This window comes from Furipterus horrens, unplaced genomic scaffold, assembly GCF_987537825.1.
Source record: "Furipterus horrens unplaced genomic scaffold, mFurHor1.1.pri manual_scaffold_2, whole genome shotgun sequence".
Taxonomy (NCBI): Eukaryota; Metazoa; Chordata; class Mammalia; order Chiroptera; family Furipteridae; genus Furipterus; species Furipterus horrens.
In genome coordinates, this window is record NW_028327172.1 from 46,790,513 (window position 1) to 46,815,254 (window position 24,742).

A 24,742-nucleotide genomic window follows, 5' to 3' on the forward strand; every position below is an offset into this window, starting at 1 on the left:
TTTGGAAACAGGAGGCTTAAATCTGAGTCTAGTTTCTCCCATTAAGCTGAGTGACCTTGAGAAAATCAGTGCATCTCTTCGTGCTCAGCTTTCTCACATATAAAATGAGGATAAAAACCTGTGCCTCAGAGGATTGTAAAAATTAAATAAGGTAAAAATAGAAAAGTTTCCTTTTAGACTCAGTCCAGATGCCACCTCTTCCACAAAGCCTTCACTGAGCGGGAAATAATTGCTGCTGTGACTAAACCCTGGAGTATCGCTTCGGTATCTCTTTCATGGAGGGAGCCTTTCTACCTCATAAGATTACTATCAATAACAATCTTGAGGCGGGGCTCCTTCAGTGGTCTATGAACCTCTGTGTCTGGACACATGTCTAATTCAGTCTCTCTTTCACCCTTGGAATGCTCATAGGAAACACCTAATAAACATGTGTGAGCCAAATGGAAGTCAAGATACAATGATGTTCCCAGAGTACAAGAGCTTTTATACATATTTCTGAGCTCCCTAATTAGACTTTAAGCTACTCCAGAGGAAAGACAGCACCTATGATGTTCCCAGCACCTTACACAGTGGTGGCACACAATAGATTCCATAATTATTTGTGGAATAAATGACTGATGTTGATATCTTCTTTGGTCCAACACAAGGCACTCTAAATTTCCTAATCCTTGAGCACCCCAAAAAGGACTGGAGGTCTCTCTTATGTGATTCCATGACAATCCATACTTCTCCCAGTGTGATACTTAATTACAATTGTTTGCTTCCCTTTCCAATTTCCCACTTGCTATAGGGCCTGTGATACTTTATTGACCTATGTAATCCCAGAGCCTAGCATAGAGCCTAGAACTCACTAAAGATGAATGGATAGATGGACGAATGAGGAAAGATCAACAGTCATTCAGTTAGTCTGTCTTTTAGGAAATCTCTCTTGTGACCAACCATACCTATCTGCAAGACAGGTGAATGAATGAACGAACGAGTGAATAGCTGACTGGGAAATGTCAGAGATGATTACTATTGGAGAAGGCTCAAGTAACTTACAGAATATAGGAACCTTGCTTCTAGTCTGTATACTTACTTGATCTTTGATCTTGGGAAAAGCCCCTTGACTTCCTTTGTTTTTTGTTTCTTCACCTGTAAAATAGATATTATACTCATTCTTAGCCTGCCATTCAGAGCTCTTGACCTTTCTCATTAATTATATTCTACTGTTACCCTTCTGCTCCAAAATATGTCTCACCTAGGACCTAAAAAAATACCACAGGACTAAAAAGCCCAGAAGTAGATTTATATAGATGTAGAGATAGAGACAGAGACATAGATGGGAAGGTGGAAAAGGAAATAATTTTATGACAGTGGGGTGAGGCTAGGGTGCTTAAATAAGATGTGTAAATAGCAAATCAGTAAGGAAAGGATCAGTTTACATAATCATTTACACAAAATAAATTTTATGCACAGTTACAGTAGCAAAGACAGCATTGAAAGGTACGATACAATCTGGGAAAAAGATATTTGCTATGCATAAAACACAAAGAACCAATCAGCTTATGGGGAACATACAGACCTGCACACAATTAATCATAGAAATTGCAGTTCCCTATGAGGAATACTAGGTGAGAAGGTGTGGATTTACAACTAATGGTCTAGGAAGGGCATATAACCTCCAGATTACATTGTCTAGAAAGTAACCCAAAGAGAAATATGAACTTTATCTGGATGGTGGAAAAAAGAATGTCCAAGTTCCAGCCTTAGAGGCTGCCTGCCTACTTAGCTTCAGGTACTTTTGGTCTCTGTCTCAAACTTGAAGCAGCTAATCTCAATCTAATTATAGTACCACCCAGCTACAACGTGCACACACACACACACACACACACACACACACACACGCGCTTGTCATCTGCACACATTTTCCTGTCCCTTTCCTTTGGCCTATCATACTTCTGCCCCTCTACTTTGCTTGGCTCAAGCAGATATCCTTTCCTCATGTTGACCTTTCTTTGTTCTACCACCTCCAGCCCACTTCTTAGTGGAGGCACTCTGCCCCAGCATGTTACAATGGTCTGCTTAACTGCCTGTTCCCCACTCCAAACACCCCTAACCCAGGCTGTGAGCCCCTCTAAGGCCAGGCCTGGGTCCTACCTATATTTCTATCCCCAGCACCTCATACAGCCATTGAGTAGGCTTAATGAGTGTTTACTGAACTAAACTGAGCCACAAACATAATGCTATGGAGAAGAAAGAAATAAGGATCAAGGAAGGTTCACAGAACAGGTGACATTAGAGCTGGGTCTTGAAAAATGAAAAGTTATAAAACATATAACAAAAAGCTACAGAGGTATCTGAGTGGACTGCTTCACAGAACTAAAGAAACCTTGCCTAATATTATTTAGTGATAATTACCAGATGAATGTTAGCTTCACTGAGACAGGTATTTTGTCATTTTTAGTCAATGAAATATCCCCAATGACTGCTACATAGTAAGCACTCAATAAGTATTTGTTCAATCATTTGGACACTTATGAGGGGTTTATGAGGATAAAAAAACAAATGATGCAATGTCATAGTGTACAGTATAGTACAATCCTATCATATGATAACTCTAGGTCACTATAACAGGAAATCCAGGAGAGTAGAAATCAGGTCTGTCTTGATCACCCTGTATGCCTCAGTACAGCTCTGGGCAATGTTCGTACTCAAATTTTTTTGTGGGGAAAAAAGTGAATTAATAAAGATCTAGAATACTATTACACACCATGGGTTTTTTAAAGTATATTTTATTGATTATGCTGTTTCAGTTGTCCCAGTTTTTTTCCTTTTGCCCCCCTCCACCTGGTACCCCCTTCCCTCCAGCAATCTCCCCCACCTTAGTTCACGTCCATGGGTCATGCATGTAAGTTCTTCGATTTCACCTTTTCTTATACTATTCTTAACACCTCTGTTTATTTTGTTCCAACCAATTATGCTTCTTGATTCCTGCACCATTTCCCTCTCTCCCCCTTTCCCCTCCCAGCTGATAACCCTACAAATGATCCCCATTCCTATGATTCTGTTCCTTTTCTGGTTGTTTGTTTAGTTTTTGTTTTTTAGATTCAGTTGTTGATGGTTGTGAGTTTATTGTCATTGTAATGTTCATTGTTTCGATCTTTTTAAAAAATAAGTCCCTTTAACATTCCACATAGTAATGGCTTGGTGATGATGAACTCCTTCAGCTTTACCTTGTCTGGGAAGCACTTTATCTGCCCTTCCATTCTAAATGATAGCTTTGCTAGATAGAGTAATCTTGGTTGTAGGTCCTTGCTTTTCATCACATTGAATACTTCTTGCCAGTCCCTTCTTGCCTGCAAAGTTTCTTTTGAGAAATCAGATGATAGTCTTATGGGAGCTCCTTTGTAGGTAACTCTCTGCTTTTTTCTTGCTGCTTTTAAGATTCTCTCTTCATCTTTAGCCTTTGGCATTTTAATTATGTGTGTCTTGTTGTGGTCCTCTTTGGGTCCAACTTATTTGGGGCTCTCTGTGCTTCCTGGACTTGTCTATTTCCTTCACCAAATTAGGGAAGTTTTCTTTCATTATTTTCTCACATAAGTTTTCAATTTCTTGTTCTCCCTTTTCTCCTCCTGGCACCCCTATGATTTGAATGTTGGTACATTTAAAATTGTCCCACAGGTTCCTAATTTTCTCCTCGTTTTTTTCAATTCCTGTTTCTTCTTTCTGTTCTAAATGAATGTTTATTTCTTCCTTTTATTCCAAATCGTTGATTTGAATCCCAGCTTCCTTCCCGTCACTGCTGGTTCTCTGTATATATTTTTTAATTTCACTTTGCATAGCTTTCACTTCTTCCTTTATTTTGTGGCCATATGCAATCATTTCTCTGAGCAACCTGTTCACCAGTGTTTTGAACTCTGCATCTGATAGGTTGGCTATCTCCATTTCATTTAGTATTTTTTTTTTTTCTGGAGTTTTGTTCTGTTCTCTCATTTGGGCCATATTTCTTTGTCTCCTCAATTTGGCAACCTCCCTGTGTTTGTTTCTGTGAATTGGGTAGAGTTGTTTTAACTCCATGTCTTGGCAGTATGGCCTAATTAGCAGGTGTCCTGTAGGGTCCAGTGGCACAGCCTACCCTATCACCCAAGCTGGGTACTTGAGGTACACCCTTCATGTGGGCTGAGTATACCCTTCTCTTGTAGTTGAGCCTTGGTTGCTGTTGGCAGATCAATGGGAAGGGTTTACCCAGGCCGGTCAGCTGCAAGGCCTGGCTTTGACCACTGACTACCAACCTCTACTCTCTGTGTAGAATCAGCTATGTAGGGGAAGGGTGGTGGTGCTCCAATGCTGTCTGTAGCTGGCCACTGGGTACACTTGCCCTGGGGTTTTTCCGGGTGGTGCAGACCAAGTTCAGCCCTCACTTGTGTTTTGCCCAGGGCCACCATGCATGAGCTATAAAGCAATCTGAGATGGCTGCTACTTGTGCTGGGCTTGGAGAGTCCCTGGCAAAGCCAAACTGTAAATCTAAGCTGGCTGCTGCTAGTGCCAGACCTGGAGCTCACTGAGGCCAGCTGTTCCTTGGTTGATAGGATTTAGGAAGTTGTGAAGCATAAGCCAAGACCAGCTATTCATATAGAAAAGCAGCTTGGGTGGGCCCATAAGTTGCTTGGGGTGGAGTCTCTGGGGACCTCCAAGGTGGGTCAAACAGTGTTAGCCAGGTTGATGGAGTCTCAGATACGGCACCAGCTTGCCAGCTCCATCTCAATGGATGTGGTTTCTTTAATTCCTTATTTGTCAGACTTCCATTCAACTCGATTTCTGACTGTTCTGGCTGATGGTTGTTTTATATTTTAGTTCTAATTTTGATGTGGTTATGGAAAGAGGCAAGCCATGTCCACCTATGTTGCCATCTTGCTGAATTCTCCCATACCATGGGTTTTGATGTTTTAAAAAAATCTGGCTTCTAAATCAGCTCCTGATACCTTTTATCTGGCCTTGAGTAAATTCCTTACTTTCTTCATCTGACAGGGCTATTAGGGGACTAAATAGATATAAAGATGTACTATACATATACGATGGAGTATTCGTCGGCAGCCGTCCGTCTCGAGAGACGATGGTGTAGCTTCTTAAGAGTCTATCTGTACCGCCGAGACTGGCTGTGCAGTCCAACTCGGGAGTGACACGGTATCTGTCTCCTCCCGTGTTGAATCGACATCTTGTGATGACGCTGGAGTGTCCTCTCCAGTGAAGCTGAAGCTACAGAGCCTGGGCAGGTTGATATGGAGGGTCTGCTGTTGCCCATGCAGCAGACCCCCCCTCTCTTCGCAGCTGAAGGGTCCAAGGGAAAGACGGAGTCTATACAGCTTGGCTTCAGGTGCGCCGCAGGAGTTGCTGGTGTTGACTACAACGTCGAACCGCCTTAGGGACTCCGGCTCCGGATTTTCTGTCGGGGTTTACTCCCTTAGCCTTTCCCCTGAAGAGGTATGCCGCAAGGCAGCGGAGGTTTTTTGGAGTCAGAGTTTTCCTTCTCTGATGATGGAGTATTACTCAGCAATAAAAATGAATGAGCTCTCTTCTTCAGAGCTGCTTATGAAGGTGGCAGCCATCTCCTACTCTGCTTCGTGGCTGCCCTCAGACCCCTGTTGAAACCCAAGATCATCAATAAGAGGACCAAGAAGTTCAACTGGCACTAGTCAGGCTGATGGGTCAAAATTAAGCATAAAGTGCAAAAACTCAGAGACACTGAAAATATGGCACACAAAAGATTTAAGGCACTGATCTTGCGGCTCAGCATTGGCTATGGGAACAAAAAGAAAACAAAGCACATGCTGCCCAGGGGCTATTAGAAGCTCCTGGTCCACAACATTAGGTAGCTTGAAGTGCTTCTGATGTCCAACAAATCTTACTGTGCAGAGACTACTCACAACATCTCCTTTGGCAACTACAAGGCCGTTGTGGAAAGAGCAGCCCAAGGGCCCATAAGAGTCACCAATCCCAAAGCCAGGCTGCTCAGCGAAGAAAATGAATAGACAGCTTATGTGCATATTGTATTTGGGTTAATAAAACCACAAAATTCTGCCATCCGGCATTTCAAAAAATCTACAAGAAAAAATGAAATACTGTAGAATGAAATCTTCCCATTTGCGACAACATGGCAAGGTACTGTATTATGCTCAGTAAAGTCACAGGAATACAAATACAGTATTTCACTTATATGTGTAACCTAAAAGATAAAACAAACAAAACAAAAACAGACTCATAAAAATAGAGATCATATTGATGGTTGCCATAGGGAAAGGGGAAGAGGTGAAAAAGGTAGAGGGAAATATAGTCAGTAATATTGTGATACATCTGCACAGTGACAGGAATTCCTAGACTTAGTGTGGTGATCACGTTGTAAAGTATATAAATGCTGAATCACTATATTATATACTGGAAACAAATTTAATACTATATACCAACCATACTTACATAAAAAATAAATAAATGCAGATAGGACACTGCCTGGCAGACAGTAGTCACTCAGTGAACGAGTTCTCTATAACACAAAAACATTGCTAATGGCTAAGATGACAGTCACTAAAGATATTAACTGGTAAGTACTGTAACAGGGCTAGAAAAATCTGAAGAACGACCTCCTAACGCCCCTTTGGAAATTTTAAGTTCGGGGCAGGGGAGACTCTTAACTCCTCCCGCAAGCTAAGTTTTCAGCCGCACCTGCCTCCGGCGTCGCTTCCGCCTCCGAGACGTTCGCGGGGGCGACGTCCCGGTCTGGCGGGATGCGCGCCTGCGAGCCTCACGGGAATCTTGGAGCCGCTCCACAGTGGCGCCTGCCAGTACCTTTTCCACCACTTAGTAACCGCGACGCGGCCTCTAGCCGTATGGGTAGCAACCGGCTGCCGGAGCGTCTAACTACTACAAATCCCGGCAAGCGCCGCGGCCACTCCTGCCGGCAACCTCGCGTCAGTCAGGACTCCACGCGACACGTCACGACGTGGGCTTCAGCCAATCGGCTTCGGACAAGTAGGAGTGGGAGGGGGACGCAGAGGCAGACAAGATGGCGGCGGCGGCGGTTGCACAAGGCGGGAGAAGTGGTGGCGGCGGAGGCGGTAGTGGGTCTGGCAGTGGCCCAAGCTGCGGGACAGGTAGTGGCCGCAGCGGCTTGTTAGATAAGGTGAGGAGCCAGTTCTTGGGGACAGTCCAGGCCAGCGGAGGCCTGAGAGGCGGTGACAGCACCTTCCCATCTCCGCCCCCCTTTTCTACAGAGGTTTCTTAACGGAGTACTGGTCTGGCCCACCGTGGGAACCTTACCGGCGCTTGCCGTCTTCTGCACCTGAGACCGGGCTCTTTCCTCTTTAGGTCTTTTTTACATCTCAGAAGTGTTCCTGGCCTTTCATATCTGTCACCACAGCTTCCTAGGATAACTTGATTATTTCCACGTTTTCAGGCGGCCGTCAGTTTTCCTCTGTGGTGCTTGGGGCTTCTGTTGAATGTGCCCATTTCACCGATGGAGAAAACTCAAGCCCGAGGGAATGAAAGTAGCTGCTGGAAGTCAGTAGTCCCCAAACTCCCCACCACTCTTGCATGTCGCTACGGATTCCAAACTGCTCCTTAGCCTTTGTTCTTTCTGAAGTTTCTAGGCGTTTTATCACGGTACCCGGAATACTGAACTTGGTTGAGTATTGACTTCCCCCGTTGGGCTGACAGGAAGCCTTCAAGATTTTTCTTTTCTCTTGCTGTCTTCACCCTCCCCCACCGCCCCGCTCATTTCCCCCTGCTTTCTGCCTCCAAGTGTCTAGGTGAATCGAATTCACGAGCTTGCTGCATATTCCTACGTGCCTCTTTCCCCCTTCTCCCGTCCATTTTTAAAAAAACTGTGGTCCTAGCAAGAAGGATTTAAAAGAAAAGAAAAAAAGAAAACTCTGTTCTTGGTTTGGCCCTTCTTGTCCTTGCATAGCATCTTGGAAGAAACAATTGCATAGAGATCTGCGTCCTAGGACTGGTTCTGTCTCTTGATTAGCTGAGTGACCTTGAAATATGTCTTGTCTTTCTTTACATCTTGTTTTCTCATCTGTGAGCAGAGGGATTTAGCCTCAAATGTACCTTAAGGTCCCTTCCAGTGTTCTCACTGTACAGCCCTGGGCCAGTTTGTTGATGAGAAATGTTAAGCATGGGCTCTTTAATATAGTCAATAATCAAGATTTTTTTTACTTTAATTGAAAACAGCTTTCAGACTTCCCTATGCCTAACACGGGGTAGGTACTTAAGACATGAATACACAGTCATGTTGAGGAGTCCTGATCTCTTTGCTTCTCTTTTTGGGTGCCATTGGTTTTGAATGACATGATTCTCACGCTCTTAACTCCTTTTGAGGGACAGGAATGTGTTCTGGGGGCTGGAATGGTAAATTGTTCCAAGACATGTGAGAGTATTGGGAATTGATGGCAATTGTTGTATACAAGTCCTGCCTGCCTTCCCGCTGGATGAGCAGCTCCCAGCCTGTGCTCATCCTATCCCATTAACTGCTTTTGTTCTTCCCTTTATTTGGATTATCGCCAGCAAACATTAAACGTACATTTTGCTAAGATAGTGATTAGTGAAAAGTATATGGCACCGTTGTGTTATTGAAAGAACCTGGATTTTGGGATCATAGATTTGAGCTTTGAAGTAGCTTTGCTACTTTAAGACTGTATGAAGACTTAGTTAACCTCACTGAGCTTCCCTTCCTAAATCTGAAATGTTAGGGTTTTGGGCAGAATCAAATGAGATGATAGGCACTAATGACCTGTGTAACCTATAGTGTCTAATACAAATGTGTGATGGCAGAAGAATAAATCAAGAATCCTACTGTCAGAAAGTACTCAGTATTGCTGAGTGTAGAACATGGGGCACCCAGAATGTTAAACATAGAAGTATTTGGTGTAGTCAGTTATGTACTTTTTATAGAAGTTCAAATGAGAGAGAGAAAATTATTCCTGAGACCTAATTGGTAAGGGACTAAAGTCCCCAGGGGATGACTTCTTGTCTGAATGTGGAGCTGGGACCTTATTTTGGGGGGAGAGGGGAGGCATGCACCACGTAATGCCCTTGAACAAAGGTACACAGATGGTGCCTGATGTTTCTCTAAGAGACCTGTGGTGGCAAGAAGAGGGCATGGATTGCTTGAAGTAGGAGTAGGAAGCTGTTGAAGGGTTTTGAAAATTATTCAGATAGTTTGGAGAGGTAAAAACTAAAAGCCTTCTAGTAACGCCTTATACCATAGTTGTGTAAGGTTTAATACAAAAAGACAAGTTTGAGTTCTAGTGCAGCATATTAAAAGCTACATGGCCTTGGATAAGTTACTTGGTGTTACTGAACTCAAATTTTCTTATGTAAATATTGTGGATGCTCATATATACATATTACTGGCTTGTAAATATTAAAATGTATAATATTGGTAAATGTTCTTTGTAAAGGGCTATAACAGTAGAATGACAAGGTGATGAGAACTTCCAAATTGGATAACAGAAATAGATAGAAGGACTCACAAAGGAGCACTGGGCGGAATTAGCTAAGAAGTAAGATAGAAATAAGTCAAGACCTGCTTAGGTACTTTCTGTTGGAAAACTTCATTTCTAGCATTTATGGCACATGGGAGTTAAGTTGTCACTTAATGTAACATACTGTCTTGTATTATTATTCCAATTGGATTTGTCTAGTTTCCCACGAGAGGTTCTGGAATAAGTAACTGGCAGTATTGAATTAAGTGGAAGAAAATCTCAGTCTTCAGGATCAGCCTCTAGTTGTGTGAAAATTATGGGTACTGTGGAAGAGAATATGGGGGAAAATGTTATTCTCAGTGGTTAGGATCTGAATGAATTGAGAAGCTTTCGCTCCGGGGGAATGAAAGGCTGTTACATTACAGTGTCTTTAATTTGATTTTTCTAAATTTTTAGGAGGTTTCTTTAAAAATTTCTGCAGCTGTAGTTTCAGTTGCCATAAACAAATGTAATAAAGAGATGTAAATGTGCTTATAGCTTTTCGTAAGCAGATGTGAATTTCTGTTCTTCTGAAACTGACTTTAAGAACAAAGCAATTCTAGTTTCCTGATCTTAAAAATAGGTATGCAAATAAAGTCTTCTAAATTTCATCACAGAATAGCTTAGATCATTGCAGTAAATTATCTTGTCTAAAATACATCAAAACATTTTGTTCTACATAGCAGGCTATAAAGAAAAAAACTGCTTGCTTAATTTGTTTTGGCTATTAAAGTTAATGTGTTGTATTAAACCATTCTTTCCAGAAGCTACACCCAAATCCTTTTAACTTATTATCTAGATCTCTGTCTCCTGACCAGATTTGTTTTGGCTATTAAAATGGGATATTAAACCATGCTTTCTAAAAGCTATACCCACACCCTTTTTACCTCATAGCTGGATTTCTGTCTTCTGGCTGGACTGTCAGCTTAATCTTCAAGTCCAGCTTTTATATCTTAGTACTAGCTGAGAATACAGGCTTGGGGGCTGGGCCATCTGTCTGACTTTGAATACTGTTTGCTACGTACACGGTGTATATTCCTGGGCAAGTTAGTAAATCTCTTTGTATCTCAATTTCTTCATCTGTACAATGGCAATGATTGTAGTATTTACCTTAAAAGGTGGCGTCTGGCACAACAAAATACATATAGCTGCTGCTAACTAGTGGTTATTCTGGGCTTCAGCTTCCTTAGATAAGTATTTTTTATAACAGGACATGGAGAATGTCTACATCAGACCACCTTGGGGCTCTAGTTAAAGATAACAGATTTTTGGACCTCATCCCAGACCTGAATTGGATTCTCTGAAGGTGGGACCTGGACATCTGTATGTTTTCATTTATTTCCTCTACATTTTAATAGTTACTTCCAGGTTGAGTGTCCTAGATGACTTTTTAAATCCTTTCTGGTTCTGACATGTTTAAAGTTTTTTTTGTTGGCTTGTTTTTTAAATTATTCTGCCTAATCAGTAGTGGTTTATCTAAAATGTTTATTAATGGAAAAAGACCTTGAAGCTCATCTGTCTCAGCCTCCTCATTTTATAGACATGGACACAATTGGAGATGGAAAGATGAAGCAAATTGCCCAAGACCACACAGTGAGTTGTTAATAATCCAGAACCTGGCTTCCTCATTTCTTAATCCAGTTCTCTTACCTTACTCAGTACATTGCTTCTCATGCTGGAGCAGGTCATGTTCTAGCTAATGTAATAGTGGAAAGAACATCTGTTTTGAGATAGGAAGACTTAGGCTTAAGCCTTGGTTTTGTCGCCTACCAACTATGTGTCCGTAGACAGGTCATGTATCTTACTCTCAGTGATCTGTATCTTCTGGGTGGTATACCTGTATATTGACCCAGCTCTGACAAAGACAATGAACAGTTTTATGGCATTACTGTAAGTGCGTGTGTGTGTATGTGTCTGTTTAAAGAAATAGGGTGTAAAGAAACAAGGTGCTGGCTTTTTAACATTGTGCTGCAAACTAACCTGTAATAGCATCTCAATACTCATTATTTTTTACTTTAAATTTACTTTTAATTTTACTTTAAAATTAAAAGCATCTTTCTGTCAAGGGACACTGTCAAGAAAGTGAAAAGACAAGCTACAGAATAAAATATTTGCAAATCATATATCTAATAAGGGTCTAGTGTCTATATATAAGAATCTTTAAACTCAACAATAAAGACAGTCCAATTTTAAAAAGAATAAAGTACGTGAATAGGTATTTCTCCATAAAAGCTATACAGATGACCAATAAGCATATGAAAAGATGCTCAACATATTAGACAAATCAAAACCACAGTGAGATACCACTTCACACCCACTAGTATGGCTATAATAAAAAGGGAAAAAAAGGGTTAAGATGTGGAGAAATTGGAACCCTTTTACATTGCTGGTGGGAATGTAAAGTGAGGCAAACATTTTGGAAAACAGTGTATCATTTCCTCAGAAAGTTGAGCATAGAGTTACCGTATGACTTGTCATATTCCACTTCTAGTTATAACCCCAAGAGAATTGAAAATGTATGTCTGCACCAAAATGTATACACAAATAATTATAGCAGTATTATTCACAATAGCCAAAAGTTGGACACATTGATAGATGTTTGGATAAACAAAATGTGGCATATCCATGCAGTGAAATATTTGACTATAAATAGGAATGAAGTACTGATACATGTTACAACATAGATGAACCTTTAAAATGTTCAGTGAGAGAAGTTAGTCACAAAAGGCTGCATATTGTGTAATTCCATTTAGTATATGAAATGTCCACAATAGGCAGATCCACTCAGACAAAAAGATTAATGGTTGTCAGGGACGGAGGGTGGATGGGAGGGGAGTGACTGCTTATGGGTATGGGGTTTCTTGTTAGGGTGATGAACGTATTCTGGAATTAGATAATGGTGATAGTTTCACAGCCTTGTGAGTTTAATTTAAAAACTGCTGAATTGTACATTTTAAAATGGTGAATTTTATAGTATGTGAATTGTATTTTAAACTTAAAAAATCTTCACAGAGTTTATGAAGTAACCTTTGAAGCTTCAAACTATTGATATTATTATTAACTGCTTATTCACCATTGTTGTAACTCAGTGATATCACAGAAGTTAATAATCTCCATCTGTCCAGGTCCCTGTACCATTTCTCTACTGTGACCTGCCTCTTATCAAATCTCAATAGTAGTTTTCATATTACTTGACCTTTCAGTAGTATTTGACTCTTTGATTACTTCTTTCTTAAAGTATTTTATGTGGCTTCAGAAACACTACGAGTCCCTGGTTTTCTTCCTCCTTCAGTGGTCTGTCACTTTCTTTCTTGTTTTTTTGTTTGCTTATTTTTTGGTCTTCTTCCTGACCTATAAATATTGCCACGCCTCTGGCCCTCTCCTCTATCTACACTCATCCCAAAGAGATACCCAGTGTCATGGCTTAAATATCATCTATAAGTTGATGACTTCCACGTTTATATTTACAACCTAGACCTCTCCTCTGAGCCTCAGATTTATATGTCCAACTGCCTACTTGCCATCTCCACTGAGATATCTATGTGATGAATATATAATAATTACTTTTATAAATGCTGCTGCTTTATAGCCTTGTATATTATTTCATGTCTGTGCAGATATAGAAACATTCCCAGAAGTGGGAAATTGAATCCAAGGTGTTAAATTGTTTTTCATAGGTGGTATACTATTTTGAATTTCTGCCAACAGTGTTTGAGAGAATCACTTGCCTCTAAGTAACACAATATTTGGTAACCTTTCTCAGCCTCTGTAGATGAGGGAAATTGAAGCAGGGTTTGTCCAAAAGTCATGTGTGGTATAACTTGGTTTTTAATTCAGAATGTTCTTTCTAACAGACTAAACTGGATTTTCCTATAGTTAAGATATGCTGGTATAACATAAAAGTTGTTAGGTGACGATGATATATTAATGGAAACCTTCCTCATTTTGTTACTGTCTGAAAGTCCATGGATATATATTTTCTGAGTTCCATTGTCACAGAATGAAAGGAGGACCAAGTGGAGATCTTCTCTATACTCATATTTGGGTAGACAGGGATAGGATTTGTGAGTTCACACTGTAGTCTCTGTAGTCCATGCAAGTGTTCTAGTTTGGGGCTTGTAGATTTTGACTTCTTAGCATGGAGACGGGCAATATCATGAGTGCCACCTGATTCTAGTGACCCTCTTCTCCTTCACCTTCATTTCTAAGTGTTTTGTCTTTTAGCTGTCCAACATCAGAAGACAAAGAGTCAATGATACCTATACTTAAGGATGTTCTTAAGGAAGTAGTTAATTTTATTTTCAGTAAGATACCTTGTCTCCTGATGCACAACTCTATTTGTTTTACAGTGGAAGATTGATGATAAGCCTGTAAAAATTGACAAATGGGATGGATCAGCTGTGAAAAATTCTTTGGATGATTCTGCCAAAAAGGTACTTTATAGAGATGGAGGTCTACTAGCATGTGTACAGCTGATGGCTCATTTGCAGGATCTTTTTCTTCTGTCACTTGGAATGACTTTTGTTTTCAGTCTTAGGAATTGAGCCAGAAAGCGGTTTCTAAAATCTTTAGAGCGTATGTAGGGGAGCATGTATTAAAATATAAATGTTAGCTACCCCAAATAATTTCTCAAATTCTCTAACATTTCAATTTCAGAAAGCTATCATCCTGTTGTTTTTGAGGTTAATTAGCCAAGGGTAAAGAAGGTTGAGGAAATACAAGACATGTATCCATGACTGGTCATCTCTCCATTTAAAAAGGGAAAAGAAAATTTTAGCTTCATCCTGGTGATTAAAAAATATATGAGAAGTTGATGAACTTTTTCTCTAGGATTCATTGTAAACAGCTTGACTTTTTGCTTGGAGTGGTAAAATTCTGATTGGAGAGAACTACTTGGTAACTTACATGATTCTAATGTAGCTTTTATCATGGAAATTAAGAGTAAAAGCAGGTTCTAGGAAGGAAGCTTTCCTGTTAGCTTGATTTCTTGTTCTTCTCACTAGGTACTTCTGGAAAAGTACAAGTATGTGGAGAATTTTGGTCTAATTGACGGTCGCCTCACCATCTGTACCATCTCCTGTTTCTTTGCCATAGTGGCGTTAATTTGGGATTATATGCACCCCTTTCCAGAGTCCAAGCCTGTTTTGGCTTTGTGTGTCATATCATATCCTTTATTTATACTCAAGTTTGTTTTTTAGTGACTATCTTATAATCTCTACTGATAACCTCCCTGCTCCTTACAAAAAATAGACTTTGATCTGAGGGCCTGCTAATGTTAGAATTTTACATTATCAGTTGTGGGAATCTGTAAATTTATGTAATAATTATCACTGATATTTGAGGTTTAAAATGGTTATTTTACCTTTAATTATATTCAATTATTAATATAGAGATTACTATAATCAGAGAAGGAAAACTCTGACTCCAAAAAACCTCCGCTGCCTTGCGGCATACCTCTTCAGGGGAAAGGCTAAGGGAGTAAACCCCGACAGAAAATCCGGAGCCGGAGTCCCTAAGGCGGTTTGACGTTGTAGTCAACACCGGCAACTCCTGCGGCGCACCTGAAGCCAAGCTGTATTGACTCCGTCTTTCCCTTGGACCCTTCAGCTGCAAAGAGAGGGGGGGTCTGCTGCATGGGCAACAGCAGACCCTCCATATCACCCTGCCCAGGCTCTGTAGCTTCAGCTTCACTGGAGAGGACACTCCAGCGTCATCGCAAGATGTCGATTCAACACGGGAGGAGACAGATACCGGGTCACTCCCGAGTCGGACTGCACAGCCATTCTCGGCGGTGCAGATAGACTCTTAAGAAGCTACACCATCGTCTCTCGAGACGGACGGCTGCCGACGAGTAATGACTACTTTTATAAATGTCTCCTGTGTGCTAGACACTTAAAACTAAAAAGTCAGTATTATCCCCATTTTAGAGGTGACAGTTAAGCCTTGGGGAAGGAAGTAATTTATCAAAGTTGTGTTGGTTAAAAGCCAGAATTCAAATCTAAGGCTGCTTCACTCCAAAGACCATATACTTTGCATTATACTTCCCTGCCTCAAACTGTTATAAATTTAAATTACACAATGTATAAAAAGCTCTTATGCCAATTTCTGATACATAGTAGGTTCTCAAAACGGTAGTTAACACTGTCAAAAACTGAATATAATAATAACCTCTGTGCATATAGGAAGTAATTGTTCTTATAGTAAACTAATCTGAAGTCAGTTATCTTCTCTTTTAATGACCCTTGAAATTGGTTGAGCTTGATCAGGTGCACTGTGATTATTGGTTTTGTATTTTATAGAGAAATAAGTATAAGTTGACAAATCTATAAATGTTATCCTTAAACAGAAAAGACGAGAGCTGGTTTATGCCCTGTACTCCTTTTCTTTCTTCCCTTTTGAAGTATTTCCCTTTGAAATATTCTAACCTGAGAGAGCCTTGCTTCTCTTGGTACATAAACATAAGGATGAAAATGAAAAAACTAAATTTCAGTGTTTTTTGCAGCAAGACAGAACATTTTTTTAAGAGTAGTTTTGGTAGCTCTTGCTTGTCAATTTGTGTGTATTCTCTTTGGTGTATATGTTTGTGTATTTTCCCCTTAACTTTGTTTGAACCTATTTTGTGATGATGGGTATCCTGACCATTTATACCTCATATAAGGAGAAGAGCATCTTTCTCGTGGCCCACAGGAAAGATCCTACAGGAATGGATCCTGATGATATTTGGCAACTGTCCTCCAGTCTCAAAAGGTATGACTATCCTCACAGATTCTTTAATCCTGGTGTTGGTTTTTTCCTGGATATTGAGTCATTATCAACAACAGACTATTGTATGCCTATTCTATGCAGATCATAGTATGATATTAGTCATGTAAAGTGAAGAAAGGGGTATGCATGATCTAAAAAGTTTTTCTGAGCATTGCAGTTCTGAGCTTGCATTACCACAAATATGCTCTGAGGATAAACTCTGGAAGAAAGTACTTTGGTGGAAGAATGAAGAATGAGTCTCTGTTTTCCTTGTCGCTAACTAACTGAGTCGGTCAGAGTGCAGAATTATAAAGGCCAAAGGTGTGAAGTCAGTTATCTTGGAAGAACCCCCATTAACTTCCATTTCTTCTGTGATCCTGAGTATACTCTGTGCAATCAAGAATCTCTGAAGCAATGTACCAGGCAACTCAGAGGACAGTTCAGTCTGTTTCTGACCAGCAGTGGCTATAACTTTGTCCAGCTGACAACTGAGGTTTTTCTAAGTATCCAGAAAAGGGTTCAAATTCCAGCTCATCTCTTTCTAACTTTAGCAGGGTCAAAAATAACTTGGAGAGTTGTTGGGAAGATGAGATACTAGTTATAATAATAGCAAAATTTTATTGAACATATAGTGGGTATTATGCTAAGTGCATAATCTTATATAAACTTTAGAACAATTCATTTTATAAATAAGAACACAGGTGCAAATGGTTCAACTCGTCCAGGGTCATACAGCTCAAAAGTGAATTCTAGAAGCTATTACAACCTATGCCCGAGCCCAGAATTCATGCTCTTAGTCACAATCCTAAAAAGATGTGGAGTTTCTAGCATATAATAAGCTCTCAAGTTATAAGTACACTAATATGAAGGTAAGTACAGCATCAATGCCAAAAAGCCTCTCATTACCAACTTAAGGAGATGCCTGTGAGGAGGAGGAGCCCTTCATTCTGATGATGCAGCTGTGTTCTGATCTCCTCCTGTCAGGGTTCCTACCTGCCCTTTGGGCCTCAGCCATCCTAAATCTGCACCCTCTGCCAGGCCACTGAAGTAGTTGGAGGATTCTAGACCATAACGACATATTGATTTCATTATTTTCATTCTGACATGTGTTTTTTAAAACAGCTTTATTGAAATATAATTAACATACCAAACAGTTTAGGCATTTAAACTGTACAGTTCAGTGGTTGCTAGTGTATTTACCGATATTTGCAGCTATCACCGCATTCAACTTTAGAACATTTTCATCACCTCAAAAAGAATGCCTGTACTCTTTAACTATCATCTCCCTATATTCCCATTCCCCACAACCTTAAGTAACCACTTATCTACTTTCTGTCACTATAGATTTTCTTGTTTTGGATATTTCATGTGAATGAATCATATATGATTTTTTGTGACGGGCTTCTTTCACTTAGCCTAATGTTTCTAAGGTTCACCCATGGTATAGCATTTATCAATATTTTATTCCTTTTTATTCTGAATAATATTCCTCTGCACGTATATACCACATTTTGCTTATCCATTTATTAGTTGATGGACATTTGAGTTGTTTCCACCTTTTGGCTATTATGAATAATGCTGCTCTAAACATTTGTGTACAAGTTTTTATGTGGACATTCATTTTCATTTCTTAGGTAATTGCTTTCCAAAACGGCTGCACCATTTTACAACCCCCCTAGCAGTGTATGAGGGTTCTGATTTTTCCATATCCCCTACTGATTTTTACCAGCTGCAGTTGTTGGTGCCTGTGGAGAGAAATAGGCCACCTCTGTTCTTTGTGATTGCAGTTAAATCCAGACCCACTTCTCTTTCCTTGAAGAGTTCTGGTTCATTGGCACTCTCTCTCACATAGCTCTTTCCAGAAGTCTTTGTGATTCAGTATCCTAGTGTATGACTATTCCAGTACTTTGGCCTCTCAGTTTTTCTTTTTTCTGATTATCTCATTTTCTACCAAGTCTTAAGCACTTATTTCCCTGGGCATACCCCAGACTTTCCTGTTACTGATAACTAATTATCCAGTAATTTCAGTTTTAAGTATCTCATGCTCCGACCACTGCTTCCTACTTTTCTGGTTTATCTCCTTGTAGTTCTCTTGTCCTAACAGTTCTTCAGCGCCATACCTAACGCCTTTTCACTGTCCCTCTTCCCCTCACTTTCTCCTAACCCAGTTTAGATTCCATGTCATTTTACTCTCTCATGTCCTAGAAGCTCTTTCATGCCTTTTTCTCTTATCTTCAAACCTCTTCTCCTCCTCCTGCACCTTTACTCTCAGCTTCTTTTGTACTTGAGAAGAATAAGTAACCATCAGTCTTGCATTATTACCTGTTTATCATATTCTGCCTTTCTGAGTTCCTATGTGAAGCCTTCTCTCCATTTGTCCACTAGATTTTTTTTTTCCAGATGAAATTTTTATTTTTATTTTATTGTTAGTCTATTACAGTTGTCCCAATTTTTCCTCCTTTGCCGTCCTCCCAGTCCACCCCCCATTCCCACAGTCAATCCCCACATTGTTGTCCGTGTCCATGGGTCATTCATACGTGTTCTTTGACTAGTCCCTTCCCCCTTCTTCCCACCATTATCCCCCTCTCCCCTCCCTCTGGCCACTGTCAGTCTGTTCCGTGTTTCCATGTCTCTGGTTTTACTTTGCTCATTAGTTTATCTTGTTCATTAGATTCTTATTAAGTAAGATCATATGGTATTTGTCTTTCACTGACTGGCTTATTTCATTTAGCATAATACTCTGCAGTTTCATCCATGTTGTCGTGAAGGGTAGGAGTTCCTTATTTCTTTCTGCTGCATAGTATCCCATTGTGTTAAATGTACCACAATTTTTTGATCCACTCATCTAGTGATGGGCACTTAGGCTGTTTCCAGCACTTGGCTGTTTTAAATAGTGCTGCTATGAACATAGGGGAGCATAGGTTCTTTTGAATTGGTGTTTCGGGATTCTTACGGTATATTCCCAGCAGTGTCCACTAGATTCTTACCGCTTCTCATTTACTTCATGTTTTTCCTTTTGCTGAATTACTCTCTCTGGCATACAAACAAACTGTAATTTCTCTCAACTGGAAATAAATTGTTTTTTTCCCCTTATTCTTGTTGCACATTGTTCTCATTTCTCTGCCACCCCCCTTTTCTTCTTAAGAACTCCCATTATCTCCTGATATGTTGTCTTCGCTTTTCTTTCCTCATTGTACTTGACCTATCAGCAGCATTTGACACAGTGGATTACTCTCCTTGTTACACTTCTCTTTTTTTAACTAGGCTTCTAGGATACCATAATCTTCTAATTTTCTTCTTACCTTAACCATCTGTTCCTTAGTCTCTTTTGTAATTCTTCACTATTTCCTTTTTCTAAATTTGAAATGCGATCGGTGCTTGGTCGGTGCTTGTTCCTAGCACCTCTTCTCTATATTCCCTCACTAGGTGTAATCTTACTAGACTTTCAAGATCTTAAATACCAACTATATGATGAAGATCTTTAAGTCAGAATTTTTATCCTAGATTTCTACTCTGAGCTCCAAATATTTCCCAGATTTCTATTTGACACTGGATCCTAATGAGCATCTAAAAATTAACACATCCAAGCTTAACTCTGCTAGCCCTCATTTAAATCTGCATTTCCAGTCTCAATAAATGGCAACTCCATCCTTCTAATTACTTAGGCCAAAACTCAGGAATAATTTTGACTCTTGTCTCTCAGTCCTCCCAACAAATCCTGTCGGCCCTTCCTTCTAAATATATTCAGTGTGCTACTTACCATCTCCTTTGCTACTATCAACTCTCAATTAGGCTACTGTAATAATATCATAATGGACCTCTGCAGCTGCTATCCCTGTCCAGTCTATTCCCAGTGCAGCAGGCAAAGTGACCCTTTTTTTTGTAATTTAAGACTTCGTTTATTTTTAGAGGGAGGGCAAGAGAGGGAGAAAGAGAAGGAGAGAAGCATAGATGTGAGAGAGAAACATTGGTTGCCTCTTGTACATACCCCAACCAGGGACCTGACCTAGAATTGAACTGGCTACCTTTCGCTTTGTGGGATGATGCCCAACCAGCTGAACCACACTGTTCAGAGCACAAGTGATCCTTTTAAAATTTAAGGCAGATTAACTCAATCCTCTGCTCAAACCTTCACTCAGAGAAAAAACTAAAAGTCTTAAGCATAGCTTAGAAATCCATACTTATTTATTCTCTGCACCCCCCACACATAAGCACATACATCTCTCATCTTCTATGGCTTTTAGCCTCTCCCTCTTCATTATGTTCCTTCTCTTTGGTCTCTTTTCTGTTCTTCACATTCCAAACATGTTCTTACCTCAGAACCATTGCATTTACTGTTCCTCTACCTGGAATATTCTTTTTTCACGTAGTTTGTTTTTGTATCTTCTTTAGGGCTCTGCTCAAACAATAGCTTGTTGAAGTCTTTCCTACCTACCATATTTAAAAGAAACATTGTATTTTTTAAAATTTTATTGTGTGTTTCCTTACATATACTAAAACTTCCAAAAGGCAGAGAGATTTGTATTGTGTTCACTGCTGTATATCCTTAGCATCTAAAACTGCCTGACATGCATTGTTGGGGCTGAATAAAATATTTCTTGAATTAATGTTTCACTGTTTCTAAAATGCATTAGATCACAACTGATCAGATCATGTTCTGCCATCAAAGCCATTGAACTGTCAATGGAATTGGGCCCAAAGTCCAAATATTACTGTGGTATCAGGAGCAGTTGGTCAAGCTTTAGAAAAATTTTTGAGGTGTTGAATATAGTTCCTAGCTATTCAGGTTGAGAGTAACTGGCTAGAAGACAGTTTTTTTGAGTTAGGATTTATTTCAATGGTTAATGATAGGCACTGTTTTAACCATAACAGTAATCCTGAAAAGTAGGTGGTAGTTTTCCTATTTTAAATATGTAGAAACAGGTCAAGCAACTGCTTCCTCTATAAAGGTAATAGCAACCTGACAATCCACTGGATATGCCCTAATTATATGGAGGCAGAAACAGGTGAGGTTGGGGAGAAATGTCAGCCTGCCAGAGGCTGATGTCATAAACCTTGAATGGTTAGAGATAGTAAAGGCTTTTAAGATACCTTAAGGAGTAGCTAAGGAATCGCTGGAGTTCATGGAGTAAAACACACCTGTGGCCTGGGATCAGGGTGGAACCTGAAGCTAGATTGGTTACAGGGTATTAAAGACTGAGCAGCTTGGAACTGGGGAACATCTGTGAAGACAGGGGTTCTTCATTTATGCATTAAAATATGATTCTCCACCAAGTGCCAAGCTAAGCATAGAATACGGATAAGACAGAATTCTTGCCCTCAAAGAATCTCTGATTCCAGTGAGGAATACAAATACGTAAGCATTATTTCAATAGGTAATTTCATTGATAATATGGGAGCCTATCATTAAACCTGGCATATGATATGCACTCAGTATTTGACTGTTGATTGATGGGTGCCTTGGAAGATAAAGGAGAGACATCTGATCCAGTTTGGAAAAGCTTTCCCAGAGAAGTTTATGCCCTGGTATTAATAAATGTGAACCAGTCAGTTGGAATGGAGAGAAGTGTCTACTAGGAAGACTCTTCTTCTATAACAAGTGTAAAAGTCCAGAGGTGAGAGAAGATGGTCCATATGGTTTAATAACAGTCTATAACAAGGTAAAGGAGGTACATAGCAATTAGATCAGGAAGACAGGGAAACACCTATGAGTCAGAATCTCTCTATTTTGAAGGCAGAAGCTTTGGAATTTTTTTTTTTTTTTTTTTTTTTAAGAGAATAAATCTTCGTGTAGGCCTCTTAGCTCTGTTCTTCGAAAATACTTGGCGCTGGACTGTTACTGGTTGAATTTCTATGTTTGGTTTTTTTATTATCTTTTCTTAGGTTTGATGACAAATACACTCTGAAGCTGACCTTCATCAGTGGGAGAACAAAGCAGCAGCGACAAGCTGAGTTCACGAAGTCCATTGCTAAGTTTTTTGACCACAGTGGGACACTGGTCATGGATGCCTATGAGCCTGAAATATCCAAGCTCCATGACAGTCTTGCCACAGAAAGAAAAATAAAATAGCCAATTCTAAAAACAGCCATCTTTTTGAAGGATCATGCGGAATCAGTGGTTGAGGGGGAAAGAAGCAGAGAAAAGTAAGAAATGTTACATGTTCCTGTTTTGTCCTGAAATTCAGTCCCTTCTGGATAAGTAGGGTTTTCTATCTGAAATATGAGAAATTATAGCTCTGATAGCTAGTTGTAGCCTCCTTGGTCTATTGATTACATTGTCCTGATTTGCTTTTCTGGAAAAACATTTTTGCTAAAAACTGAAAAGACTTTCTCCTTCATATCTAGCAGTATAGTATAGTTCTGTGCCATGCAGTGTTTAAAGACTCAGTTTTTAAAATTGCTAATCTGTTGCTGATTTTATTGTGTTAATTCCTGTTTTAATAGCTGTTTCCCTCAATTCAGGATACAATTTCTTGTGTAGGTCTTCACACACCATTTTTTGTGGTGTGCGTATATTTAACTTGGGGTGAATTGGGGGAAAAAAAAACCATAGCTTTTTCATTTGTTTAAAACAGACCTTCTGCCTGTTACATTTTGTGTGTTCTTAACCAATTAAAGAAGCCAATGACATTTTTAGTTTTATATTGTCTATGCTTTTCACTAGTATATCCCTGTTGATTTTCTGATTTGTTTGTGTCCTTTATTAAATGCCATTAAAATTTTTTTTCAATAAAAGGAAAAAGGTGTGAAGAAAAAGAATTTTTGATGGATAGTTTTTTTTTATTATTTCAAAGATTTTATTTACTTATTTTTAGAAAGAGAGGAAGGGAGAGAGAGAGAGAGAGAAACATCAATGTGTGGTTGCCTCTCGCACACCCCCAGCTGGGGACCTGGCCTGCAACCATGTGCCCTGATTGGGAACTGAACGGTAACCCCTTGGTTCCCAGGCTGGTACTCAATCCACTGAGCCACACCAGCCAGGGCTGTTGGATAGTTTTGATGGAAGGAACAGAGCAGCAAGTGTTAACATCTTACTGTACTGTAGGTTCCTTTCATTTCTAGGGTTTTTTACTGGTTAGAGGCCCCTGAGAACCTGTAGTGAGGAACTGGTAGCTTTCTAAAGATAACAGTACTGACACCCAGTACTTACTGTTGTCAGGTTGTGTTCCAAGTACTTTACATGTATTACTCACAAATGCCCGCAAAATCCTAAGAAGTGGGTACTATCATCCCATTTTATAGCTTGAAGGAACTGAGGCACGGAAGTTGAATAATTTGTCACATAGCTAGTGATAAAACTATGATTTAAACTTGGGCAGTCTGGCTCCAAAATTGTGAGCAGCATCCTTTCCAGTATTGTCCTACTGTGGTCAGAGAAGACTTGGATGCTTGTCTAGATCCTGTGACCTTTAGGAGTATTGTCCCTCTGTCCTTATAGAAATATAATTCTAGCTGAACCTAGTATGGCGGAGGTGCCACACCCACCCTAGGCTCGGTTGGAAGTTGCTCTGTCCAGCAGAGGCTTTGTGACCACGGCGGAACAAACTTTTACCCAGGACACCTTATTATGTCTGGGGGAAGGAAGGTGACTGCCTCTCTAGTGGAGACCAGCAGCCAAACCTTCATCCCTCATGCCTTTTATTGAGGAGGGTACATACGAGAAATACAAGGCTAAAATTCATAAATCGTTAATAGTCATTAGGTGTTTGACAGTAACAGATTACACATAGCAGTATAGGGGTCGCAGTGACCAGTCTGCGTCAAGGTCCATAAAAGATCCGGACCAGGTGCAAGGTTTCATATACTCCCTGCTAAAGATAGCTTACACTACATTGCTGATAAGGAAAGCAGAGCAAGTTCTAAAATATAATGAGCATAATGAGCATCCTTTGATCCAATTCCATGGCAACCCTCTGAGTGGTTGTCAGTCACGTTCTGCACGTAGCCTTATGTTGAGACTTAGAGACAAGTGCGGCCAGAAAGCTGGCGGCTCGCCATGCTCAGGCCGGGGCTACAATTCCTTAAACCACTAGTAGTGGTTGCCAACAACCTAGTACCTAAAATCATATTCACTGTATAAAACATAGTGCTTATCACATTTTGCTCTTTGACTTGAGAATATGATAACTGGAATTGTGGTCAACATGGTGGCATAGGTAAACACGGCTCACCTCCTCACAGAACCACATCAAAATTACAACTAAAATATAGAACAGCCATTACTCAGAACCATCAGAAATTGAGCTGAATGGAAGTCTGACAACTACGGAATTAAAGAAACCACATCCATCCAGACTGGTAGGAGGGGTGGAGAAGCAGAACAGGCTGGTCCTGCAACCATGTTGGTGGGTAAAAATTTGAGAGGCATGTCTCAGGACTGAGGATTCCCAGCCCTGTGCCAGGAAGATAAGTCCCATAACTTCTGGCTACAAAAACCATCAGGGATTATGTTAGTGGAAGAAACTGTTAAGAGTTCCAAGATATTCTCCCTAATGCAC

The 24,742-nt window shown here is 40.0% G+C and overlaps 2 protein-coding genes across 3 annotated transcripts in view; one reads left to right on the forward strand and one right to left on the reverse strand.

The window, feature by feature from the left end:
* Positions 1-1,128, reverse strand: part of XRRA1 (X-ray radiation resistance associated 1) — a 54,957-nt gene extending 53,829 nt beyond the window's left edge. Inside the window, exon 1 of the mRNA XM_090265472.1 lies at positions 1,079-1,128. The gene's annotated coding sequence lies outside the window, so the exon portion shown is untranslated. The remainder of the gene's footprint in view (positions 1-1,078) is intronic.
* Positions 1,129-7,013: 5,885 nt separating this feature from the next.
* SPCS2 (signal peptidase complex subunit 2) lies at positions 7,014-22,886 on the forward strand. 2 transcript variants are annotated; one of them, XM_090267768.1, is made up of 5 exons: positions 7,014-7,156; positions 13,850-13,933; positions 14,504-14,663; positions 16,112-16,247; positions 22,128-22,886. In XM_090267768.1, the coding sequence occupies exons 1-5, from the start codon at positions 7,040-7,042 to the stop codon at positions 22,312-22,314; spliced, it is 684 nt and encodes a 227-aa protein (XP_090123894.1). In that variant the 5' UTR covers positions 7,014-7,039; the 3' UTR covers positions 22,315-22,886. The 2 variants fall into 2 exon arrangements, with proteins under 2 accessions (XP_090123894.1, XP_090123895.1); XM_090267769.1 differs by lacking the exon at positions 7,014-7,156 and adding an exon at positions 11,028-11,093.
* The last annotated feature ends 1,856 nt before the right edge of the window (positions 22,887-24,742 follow it).

Bases quoted from the DNA above. Each gene is read 5' to 3' on its own strand.
- SPCS2 (XM_090267768.1), top strand. From the start codon at position 7,040: ATGGCGGCGGCGGCGGTTGCACAAGGCGGGAGAAGTGGTGGCGGCGGA. The intron at 7,157-13,849 runs GTGAGGAGCCAG...TTTGTTTTACAG, and splicing joins GCAGCGGCTTGTTAGATAAG to TGGAAGATTGATGATAAGCC. The intron at 14,664-16,111 runs CATATCCTTTAT...ACTTTGTTTGAA, and splicing joins TTTGGCTTTGTGTGTCATAT to CCTATTTTGTGATGATGGGT.